We start from the raw sequence: 11,723 nt of genomic DNA on the forward strand, positions 1-11,723 counted from the left end.
GGGCCTATTGACGTTTTAAAGTTTAATTCAGCCGGAGAGAACATTCGTGTTTGTGCCTTAACACCAGGAGGGCCGTGTTTGTGCGTGCAAACTGCATGTGAGCTTGTGTTTACTTGTTTTGCTAAACTTATGAGAAACAGACATTGTAAGGGTTAGGCTTACAAGTCGGAGAATATTCAGGTTAGGATTAGGCATTTATGCATGATATGTAGTTTGTGCGCCGGTGCTGTGCTCACAACAACAACGCGTCACGCTCTGACACGTTTTGAGCTTGCTGTGAACTTGTAGATCCAAAGCGCTTTACATAGAGATTGTGTATTACATTCACACACATTCACACACATTCACACACCGATGTCAGGGGAAACCATGCAAGGCACCAACCTGCGCATCGGGAGCAATTAGGGGTTCAGCATCTTGCTCAAGGACACTTTGACACTAACTCTGGGGGAGCCCGGGATCGAACGGGGAACCTCACGGTTCCATCCGGCCGCTCTACCGGCCACTCTACCCCTGAGCCACTGTCCTAATATGTTTATGTATTCACTAGTATAGTAATATGTGCCTGTGTGTTTGTGTGTATGTGTCTAAGATCAGATGAGAGGAGAATTCCAGACCCCATATCAGCAGTGATGATGGTTGGTTATTGTACGTGGTGTATAGCCGGCCGCTATGTGTTAAGTGATAAATGGAGCTTTGTCAGCCACGCCATAGCCCAGGTAGTGGGTGATTAAGTGGCCACGTTCCCGGCTGCCTACCTCCCCCTTGTGTTGACTAACGGCATCCTACTATTAGTGCTGTCTGGACGGGTACAAATGTGGTACAAACGGGCCACCATGCCGACGAAAGGGTTTGTGGAGCAGAACAACTAGACTATAGTCATTCGTGTTTGTGGCACGGCGCCGACACCGCCAGGAACCGTTACGAAGAAGTGCTTTTTTTTTTTTGTAGCGTCGACTCTCACTGCCATGTGTTGCTATCTAGGCTACAAGTTGTTCTACATAAGAACAAAAGCTTTTTCGTACACTCAAACCCCCCACCCTACAGTGTCACATTACACATTGATTGATTGAAAACTTAATTGAAATTTAATTCAAAAGGATACAGACACAAGAAAGCCGTTAGGCTTGTTTCCATTGTGGTCCTTTTGGGGAAAGGGGACATGGGGAGTAACAAAACAAAACAGACAAAATACCATTTGTGTTTTGCCCTGACCCTGTTCCTTTTGGGGAAGGGGGGCAGGAGACAAAGGCATAACAAGAAACAAAAAAGGTACAAAAACCCAACCAATAAAAACTAGACACACATGTACTGTATACACACACACACACACACACACACACACAGTGCCTCCCTTTCTTTTCTTTGTGTTATGTTTTGTACCCTCAGCAAATATAGAATTAATTATTAAGGAACACGAGGCCTATCTCCCACCACAGTGACATGTAAACATTTTCATCGTTTCTGCTTTGGATGTTATTCGCCTGTTGAGTGGCTTGAGGTGATGCGCCGCCACCGTCTAATTTGCCCCCCCCAACCCCTCCCCCGCCCTCCACCACCACCCCCGCCCGCTCCACAAGGCGAGCGCAAGACGAAAGCCAGCGGTTTTGTGGACGAGAGCGCCTCTCGCTCGCTTCCACCTCCAGACAAAAGATCCCCAGCCCCCCCCCCCCGCCCACAAGCAGCGGCAGCTGCAGCTGGGAGGCAGAGACGATGATTACGAGAGCTCTTTAGCCTCCCGGAGTGAAGCTAATTGGCGATGATGTGTGTGTTAATTGCGGTGGACGGGCGGTGGCGGGCGGTGCGTCTCTGGGCACGTGTCGGAGCGGAACCGGAGGAACCGAGAGAGGGAGCCTGAAGAACTTTGAAGCGCGAGGCGGAACGCGGGGTCCGCCCTTTCCATTCCTCGCCTCTCTTTAACTTTTCGCCGCCTGTGTACCAGATGTGATTGATGGATGAGTGAGGAGTTGGTAATATATTCATGGTGGTAATTAGCAAGGAAAAAGAGGCCGCTCGTTCCACTGTGCAAGGGAATGTAGGCCACCCCCTTTTTGTATTTCTTTCTTCTTTCTATTCATCTCTTTCTCTCCAAATCCAGGCCGTTTCCGCTGAGACTTAGGGCCCTTTTCTACATCTGGGATGGCAGAGATTGAAGAGGGTAGAAAGGCTACATGCATGCATGTGTAATCATGAGTGGATGTGAAGGGACATTACTACATGTTTTCCTTTTGTTCTGTGCTTGTTCTTCTCTCATATACGTTTTCCCAACAGAGATTAAAGAGAGCAACCAGTGGCAGGTGTTGGGAGTGGGTTTGAAAAGGGTGGCAGGTGTGGGGAGTGGGTTTTGAATGGGGTGGCAGGTGTCTGGAGTGTGTTTGAATGGGGTGCTTTAGTTTGCAAGTTAGGCACCAGAATGTGAAAGTAGATTGTGAAATTGTAGTGTGTGACTTCTGCTGTTCTTGATCAAACTTCATTTAAAGGACCCCCATTTCACTATGCATTAGGCCACAGGCCCCCATTTGATGCAATTTTGATCTATTGGAATGGGACCCCAATCTACTAAATCTGAGCCTTTTCACAAAATAAAAACCTGCTTTACAAGAACTGAATCACCTAATCACCATAACCTTGGTGCATGTGAATGACCATGATGAACATGTGAATGTGAGTCCTGTTTACAAGTCTGACTTCTCTCCCTCGTGGCGACAGGTGATTTTGCCGTGCTGATCAAGGCGGGGATGTCTGTGAAACAAGCCATCGTCTACAACCTGCTGTCGGCCCTCATGGCCTACATTGGCATGCTGATCGGCATCGCCGTGGGCCAGAACACGCACAACGTCACCAGCTGGATCTTCGCTGTAACCGCTGGCATGTTCCTTTATGTGGCTCTGGTGGATATGGTAAGCTGCCATTGTTTATGCTCCACAACGCGTGATTATGAATCCCACCAACGTTCTAGGGTAGACCCGCCTCAACATGTGTCTGATTGGCTCCCGGGAAGGCATCGTTTTACTGAGGTTAGGCCGTTCGGGTTAGGTTTAGGGGGGTGCATACTTAGTTTAGACTAGTCACTGGTTAGACATGGGTTAAGGTTAGGTTTAGGTGTGCTGCCCCGTGGGAGGTTAGGTTTAGGGTGAGGGTTTGAGATAGGTTGTAGTTGTAGGACTAATGACTGGTCGCAAAAACGAGAACTGTCAATCACAACGACTACTGGCCAATCACAGCAGGGCTTTCCTAGAACTGCGGTGGGATACATAATAACGCCTCCACAACGCCAAACAAGCCGGGTGTCATTGTCCAGCAGACATTAGGTCATGTTCGGCCTAGACCTCTGGACTGTGCATTAGACCGGCATCCCGTTAGTCTGACTACATGGACGGTTAAAACCTCCACATGAGGTTAGGGTTTTTGGATCGGTTAGTATGGTCGGACTAATGAGCGGTCGGACCAGTGCCACGCTACCCGCTACCCCTAGACCTAGTCACATTTGACTCCTAATTTTGTGTAGAAGGTCCTGATATTTTTTGGTTGAAAAAAATAAAATTAAAATAGACCCCTGTTACTGAGCCAATAATACAGTGGTTCCCCAAACCTTTTATAGCTCAAGACCCAAAAGAGAAATCAGACGTCTGCCCAGGACCCAAACTAGTGAAAATAGCAGAACTAACAGCTCACAACAAGTCACTTCACAACCATGTTGCAAACTTGTAGATCTGCTTTTATTTATTTATTTAGAGCCCGAAACATGGGCCCCAACCCACTGTTTGGGAAGCAGTAATTACAATGGGAATATATAGAGCTAATTAACTCAAACAACATCGCTGGCATCTGTAAAGGGCTCTCCCAGTGACCCTGCCAGTGAAGCCACAGTGCTACATTTTGAGAAAATATTTTCTTTCGGTCTAAATAATTGTTTTTTGTTTGTTGTTTGCAGCTTCCGGAGATGCTGCACGGGGACAGCGAGGAACACAAGCGCTGCCATGTGGGTCACTTTGTCCTGCAGAACATTGGCATGCTGACCGGCTTCGGAATCATGCTGCTCATCGCCATCTTCGAAGACCAAATCGTCCTCGACTTTGGCTTCTAGTAGGGGGATGGAGGGGGTCGGGTGGTTAGAGGGGGGGGTCGGCCTTTTCGGGGCCGAGGGAGGGTTTCCAGAAGGACGTGTCGATGTCGTGCTTCTCAGCCTTAAGCATACTTTGTTTGCCATGTTGCCGCCGGTCCAGTCTTGCATGTGTATTGAATCTCATTCATTCATTCATTCATTCGTTCGTTCATTCGTTCGTTCATTCATGTTCATTCCAAGCGTCTCATGGCCATCACGCCGCCGATACTTACAATTCCCCTCCCTCCCGTTGTGGCCTGTTTGTTATGCGTCAAATGGTGTCCCCCCTCCTCCTCCTCCTCCTCCTCCCCCCTCATTCTCTGTGAACCACAGAGCTGTGCTGCTGAAGGAATGCTTGAAGAAAACACCAGCTCTGCTCAGAGCTTATTATCACCAAGGCCATAAAAGCTACCATAGAAATTAAAAAGAGATCGGGGGGAAAAAGCAATTAAATTCCTGCGGGGTTCTCCTGTGAAAACACGGATCAAACCCAAACCAGGAAGGCATATTTTGAGCGGGTCCCGTCGATAGGATCATATTATTATAATGCCCTTGTGTATAGTCATCAAATTCACATGTTTGCCTCATAAAGTGCTTTAGTATCTGTGGTCGGTGGACAGTGGACGGTCTGCTAATGTGAAGAGTGCCTCAAGATTGTAAATACCTGACGCGTTTTTCACAAAAAGGACAGAAAAACTAATATATGCAGCACTGTGCAGGGACCTTTATACTTGCAACGGGTGTTGCGCAACCTAAACTAGCAGATTATCAAGCTCACAATGCTTCACAGCGTGGTATATTGTGCGCTTGTAGATCGGTTATTTTAGGTGCGCAACACCACTGCGGAAGAGACAGCTGTCACAGCCCAGCAGCCCGCTACCCATCCATCTCAGCCTGGTGTTGGTGTGCCGTTGTGCCCCCTCCCTGCTCCCTCATCCCCCCTTGTCAACCTGTGCTGTGTCCCATCAACCATGTCTGGTGCACCTGTGGCTTGTTTATGTCGCCCCTGTCATCCATCATCAGCCTGTGACGTCAAATCCCGCTGTGTATCACAACGTCCCGGCGTCACCGCGCCATGGCAGTGCCAAGCCTCGGCCACTGGAGCGGCGCCACTGAGTCCTAGCCCTGCGCACCACACCAGACACAACAACACTACTGCCCCCCCAGTGTCCTTGAAGAGGCACTGCGGCAGAATTTAACAATAACAATAGTGTTATGAAAACAGCAGCCCGTGGCCATTGCTTTATCGTTCTGAAAACGTGTTGGCGGCGACAAATCTTCGGAGTCTAAATAAAATGCCCCCCCCCCTTCACGTGGGAGAAGCGTCTTAGAGCTCTGTGTCATGCTTAGTTCATACTCAGTCGTTCGACGTTGTCGCATGCCAAAAATAGAATAGAATCTCAAAAAAGCATTGCTTTGTAGACATGCTATTTCTGGTAAGTGACACCATCGTACGCACCCAGTATAAATCAGGCTTTAGATTGCGGAAAAGTCTCTCTTGATATATGTATATATATATACACTGTATATTTTGGTAACTGTGCTATTTTATATTATGTGATATGATCATCACGAGTATTGAAGTTATGCGCATAGTGTTAAGAACCGCAGCTGCCAAGGCCTTAACAAAGATCATCGGAGACAAACGTTTTGTTTAATTATCAGAAATGTTGTCTGGCCGCTGGTTTTCAGGGGCTGACAATCCGTCTGTAGCCAAAATGAGACGTAGCCCTGTTAGGCCTTTTATGTTTTGTTTTGTTTGTTTTATCTAGTTTTACAGTCAGCAGCTTAAAATGTGAATTTAGAACGTTTCTTTGCATACAAAGTGTTTGTAGTTAGTTTATGGAGGGTAAGAAGAAAAGTCCTCGATGTGCTTTATTCAAGTTTGACCACGCTGCTGGCGACGGTTCGTTCGTCGAACTAGGGAGAGTACAAACTGTGATGTCACATCAGTGCACGTCAAATTCAGGATCAATGAATGAAGTTTTTGCGAAATGCGTCTGATCGTTCAAAGTTGTCGGCAATTGTTGTGCAGCTAAAATGTAATCAATCATTCCCACTTTAAAGTCGTTTACTTCAAAGTACAAAAGCAGTTTACTTGTTGATCCTGACAATCTCACAGACCAAGCAATAGTAATAGCCTTCATATCAGAACTGTACACGTTATGTCTCCTGTATACTGTTAGCGTTCTTTGCACTTATAATGGATATTTAATCCCTCCTCGTGGAAGCACACGACAGCCAGACATTCAGCAGTTGTTGTTTCTTTTATGTTTTTAAATCACTAATTCTATTATTTTTATTTTTAAGTTTCTCTTTTTTTGTTCTGTTGATCTAGGTGCACAAACATTTTGCCAAGTGTGCCAAACGATGGTCCCCTTTGTGGAGAACCAAAGCTGAATTTATACTCCTACAAAAATATCTTAAATATACATATCAGTGGTTCTCAGAGTGACCCACAGGGGTCCTGGGTTCCCCCAGCTAGATTAGTTAGTTCGGAACCAAATGGACTCTTATGTATATTTGTAATTCGGCGAGTGAACAAATGGAACCAAATGGACCCGTGCCCTTACAGGTCCATTTGGTGCCCTTACAGGTCCACTTGGTGCCCTTACAGGTCCACTTGGTGCCCTTACAGGTCCACTTGGTGCCCTTACAGGTCCATTTGGTGCCCTTACAGGTCCACTTGGTGCCCTTACAGGTCCACTTGGTGCCCTTACAGGTCCATTTGGTGCCCTTACAGGTCCACTTGGTGCCCTTACAGGTCCACTTGGTGCCCTTACAGGTCCATTTGGTGCCCTTACAGGTCCACTTGGTGCCCTTACAGGTCCATTTGGTGCCCTTACAGGTCCACTTGGTGCCCTTACAGGTCCATTTGGTTCCAGTTGTGCACTCTCTTGAGTTATGAAATAAATTAAAAAAACGTTTGAGAATCAGTTAAATGTAGTATATACTGCATAGATACAAGTCAGGGTGAGTTTGTAACTGTGCAAACATGTATAGGAGACCGCAGAAAGAAGGATGATATGGCTGTTTTGTCAATCATCTGCAATCTACAGCTCTTTTCCCGTCAGTAAGGTTGAACTCCCGAACAAAGAAGCATTTTGAACGAAGGGGTATAAATACGGCTTTATCCTACCCACAGATCTGTGCGCCAATGCTCGATTTATACGCTATTGTGACGTGTGCCGGGGTCGCCTACCCTGAAATGAGCCCATCTACAACAAGCTCACAACTTGCATTTCGGCGCCGACGCGACACCGACAGTCAATCGACGGGTCACATAAACCGGGCTTGAAACAGTGGCTGTTGCTCGCCTCTGCCACGCCTATGCCTCCTCCATGACATTCCATTGGCTGTTCATTCATTCCGCTGCTCATGCCGCTACGCAGGCCAAGCTAGCCGCTGTGGCTGGCTTCGACCTTTTCGCGGGAAGTCGCACGGACGAGAGCTGTGAGACGTCCTTTTATCCTGTCACCGTGTGACATCCGTCGCCTTTGTCTTAACTGGGTTTGAGTCGTCATCTTGTCACATTAAAATAATGTACTTTTGATCAGACTGAAGTCATGCATGACGCATGAGTTGAACGGTACGGACGTTTATGTTGGGTGTAAATCATTTTCCTCTTGTACAGGAAGATCAAACATTCACAATATTGTGTTACTTTCGTTTTTTTATATATGTATATATACCTGTATTGTACGATTCGATGGTGAAGATCACATTGAGGTCTTTGGGGGCTGAGAATAATTCGTAATGGTTGGCTGCCAATCATATTGTATTATCCACTTAAATGGAAATTGAACCGATTTTGAAACTAAATCTCATTGTTTTGATGTGAGGAGATCATGGGCTCCATTTTCGTCACCGCTAAAACCCTTATCCCTAAACTTCTTTGCCTTTTTTTACTATTTTGCAAAACATTTTTGAATAGTTGAAATGGCCAGTCTACAAGCTCACCACGTGTCAATGTAGATTGGCTAGTTGAACTATTCAAAAATGTTTTTCAAAATAGTAAAAAAAGGCAAAGAAGTTTAGGGATAAGGGGTTTAGCGGTGACGAAAATGGAGCCCCATATGTATAGCATGGGGGGGTGGGATACCCTCTGTCTATCTTGGCCTGTGACGTCAAATGCATTGTTTAGCATCATGGCGGCGCATCGCTTTGACCTTTGACCTGTGTTGACAGCACAGTTGTAGGAATGCACGGAAGACGGGGGTATTTCCCCCCCCCCATGCTATCTTAAGATTTACATTCAAAATTAGACGTTTCCCGTGAACTATGGAATTATAATGTGCGCTTTACTGCCACATTTGCCTTCAGTTGAGAACCCAGTGTTAAAATATGCAACCGTTTTATGTTCTCGTGTTTAATCATAATACTATTTGTTTATCTGGATATACAGTATACGTTGAAGCTTAATTAAATTCCATCCCACTCAAAACAACAATTACATTTCTCTATTCCAAAATTAACTATTGGCACTATAAGAAATAGAAATACTGCCTTAAAATGTATCCCTAAGATAGAGGCTTCAGTCTGTAAAAGTGTTGAATTGTTTTATCATTGAAGGAGAAGGGTTTAAACAACCTACTAAACTATGAGAGTAAAAGTCCATACTTTGTTTTAATTTTGTGTTATCAATCATCCTTGAAGGGGGAATACCGTCAGTGTTGTGTATTCTTTTTAATGGTGGCCATTTTATTTAGCAGAATAAGCTCTTGAAAGGGCCGTGCAGATGTCATTTACTCGAAAGGTTCTGATTTGTCACGTTCACGCCACTGAGTGGTCCCTATAATCTATTCATCACAATTCGTTGGGTGTCAAACCCGATTTATACTTGGATGCACAACCGAAAACACCCTACAAGCTCACAGTGCACCGCATCCGTGGCACATCGTGAGCTTGTAGGTCTGTTCTGTGCGACGGACAATAAATCGGGCGTTTGACGAGGACAGAGCTACATTTACAGCCACGAAGCCCCAAAGAATTGTCTCTCCTCTCTTTACCGTTCATTGGGCAGCATAACTTCTGTGTCAGAAATGAAGGTCCATGGTTAATTTGTTTAGGTTTTTATTTGGTTGTATATATTATTGTTTAGAAACCTGGATATGAAATGCATTGCGTCATTCTTGCTGATTGTCTGTCTGTGCATTCTCCCCATTAAAAACAGAAAATAAAACTGGGAAAACATCAACATGTTGTTTGATACTGTTGACTTAATGTAAACATACTCGTCCCTGTCGGCTGAAAACATTACATTTTCAAGAAATGCAAAACATAAACAAGCAAATAATCTGTAGTGTTCCATTTCATACAAGGTGTCAAAAGTTCATAACGTATTGTGAGCTTGTAGATTGTCTATTTTCACCAACATATTTTGTGTACTGTAGAGGGGAAACGAGTATCGACCCTTGGGGTACTCCGGTCAATGTAAGTGGACAAAGTTTCATGGCATTCCGTGCAGCCCTTCCCACAAATAAAATAAAGAAATCACCTTCCACCAACCAAATGCTGGTAAACAACTTTACTGTACTCACTAGTCACTAGAGTACAGTATAAAGTCCTCATAGTAAAATATTAATAATGTGTATTATAAGATGCCCTTTGAAAGATGTTTCCTCTTGGAAACAGTGTACATTTCCAGGTAGAACACTGCTACTGCCAGTACTGTAGATGTTATGGAATATTCATAATGTATATATTGTAAAGTTCAGGTCCCTGGGATATTCCAAATGTCTCTTTTGGTTATGTTTCCCATGCAGTGGGTTGCGGGACCCATTTGTGATTCATGGGCCATTATTTTCTGGGTCACAACTCTAGTAAAAATCCCATTTTATTTTCCTACATGTATAGATTTTGGTTTTTTTTACCAAACTTTAAAAATAAATAATTGTATACATTTTAAAACGAACAAATCTAAGAAATTACATTAATAAGAAATTACATTAATAGAAATGCAGAATTGTACTGTCACTGTTTGGGGAGGTGTTATTTATTCATTAGTTCCTTGTATAAAAAATACATTACGTAGATTATTTATTACGCTGCAGGAAGCAAAGAGCTAGTTTTCTGCACTGGTTATATCACAAATACATCATGGTTTCATGAGTAGAAAAGGGAAGCAAGGGATGAGTTACAACTGAAAGTCGACCAGTAGTGGTAAAAGTACTCAATTATTTTACTTAAAAGTATCAATACTGCCATGCAGAAATACTCTGTTACAAGTAAATGTCCAGAATTCAAAATGTACTTGAGTAAAAGTACAGTATCTGCATCAAAATATACTTTAGTAGTACCAAAAGTAAAAGTACTCATTGTGAATCTAGATTGTGATTTGCTGTGAAAATACTGGGCCATTAAACAGACAATTGGGAACATAAACATCTGATACTATAGTAAAGAGAAGCAGTCGCCTCTGTGGTGTAAAGTAACTAAGTACATTTTTGAGGTATTTGTACTTTACATTCAAGTATTAGTATTTCCAATTTCCAATAGTTACTTTATAGATTCTGATTAGTGTCACAAAACACCCTTACCACTTGAGCACTATATATTTAGCAGATCTACAAGTACATGGGCGATGCGACGCAGTGTGTGAGCATGTAGATCGGCTATTTTCAAAATATTTTTCATACATTTTGAACTTGTGGAACTGGAATGGGACATTCTGCACAATGAGCAGCCTACTTTTACTCTGGGTACTACTGAAGCATATTTTGATGCAGATACTGTACTTTTACTGAAGTAAATTTTGAATTCTGGACATTTACTTGTAACTTGGGCGACTGTGGCTCAGGAGGTAGAGCAGGTCGTCCAATGATCCATGGGTCGGCGGTTCGAATCCCGGATCCTCCTGTCTACATGTCGAAGTGTCCTTGGGCAAGACACTGAACCCCAAATTGCTCCCGATGTGCTGGTTGGTACCTTGCATGGCTTCCGCTGCAATCGGTGTATGAATGGGTGAATGTAATGCACAATCTATGTAAAGCGCCTTGGATAAAGGCGCTATATAAATGCACCATTTACCATCTACCATTTAACTTGCATGGCAGTATTGATACTTTTACTTAAGTAAAATAATTGAGTACTTTTTCCACCACTGGTCGCCTCACAGGACATTAAACACTTTAAACGTCTAACAGTAGCGTTCCTTTTCTGGGGGACATTCGGCGAACATCGCCAGTCTACATCGCCAGTCTACATCGCCAGTCTTTTTCTGGGGGACATTCGGCGAACATCGCCAGTCTACATCGCCAGTCTACATCGCCAGTCTTTTTCTGGGGGACATTCGGCGAACATCGCCAGTCTACATCGCCAGTCTTTTTCTGGGGGACATTCGGCGAACATCGCCGGTCTACAAGCTCACAACGCGTTGCAAGGCGTGGACTTGTTGGCTGATGACTGACTGTCACCAAGGGCTTTGGTGAGGGCAAAAAACAAGCAGACCTAGTATAGTGCCTTGGGGGACCCTGTTAAACTAAGTACTGTAGGGTTTAAGGAGCCTTGGTTGGTTCTACAAAGGGAATGAACTGCATCATGGGAAAAAAAAACAGGGGGGGAAAAAACAACTCTTGAGACATTCTCCTTAAAATTAAAGTTTGAACTGCAGCCAGAT

The 11,723-nt window shown here is 44.3% G+C and overlaps 1 protein-coding gene across 4 annotated transcripts in view; it reads left to right on the forward strand.

The window, feature by feature from the left end:
* The window catches only part of slc39a10 (solute carrier family 39 member 10), a 54,105-nt gene extending 44,803 nt beyond the window's left edge, over nt 1-9,302 (forward strand). For all 4 annotated transcript variants that reach the window (XM_079518715.1, XM_079518714.1, XM_079518713.1 and 1 more), the window contains 2 exons: nt 2,710-2,900; nt 3,935-9,302. In XM_079518715.1, coding sequence (XP_079374841.1) covers nt 2,710-2,900; nt 3,935-4,087 — 344 coding nt within the window. In that variant the 3' untranslated portion in view covers nt 4,088-9,302. The remainder of the gene's footprint in view (nt 1-2,709; nt 2,901-3,934) is intronic.
* Nucleotides 9,303-11,723: the final 2,421 nt, after the last annotated feature.

The sequence above is a fragment of the Electrona antarctica genome (assembly GCF_951216825.1).
Source record: "Electrona antarctica genome assembly, chromosome: 13".
NCBI lineage: Eukaryota > Metazoa > Chordata > Actinopteri > Myctophiformes > Myctophidae > Electrona > Electrona antarctica.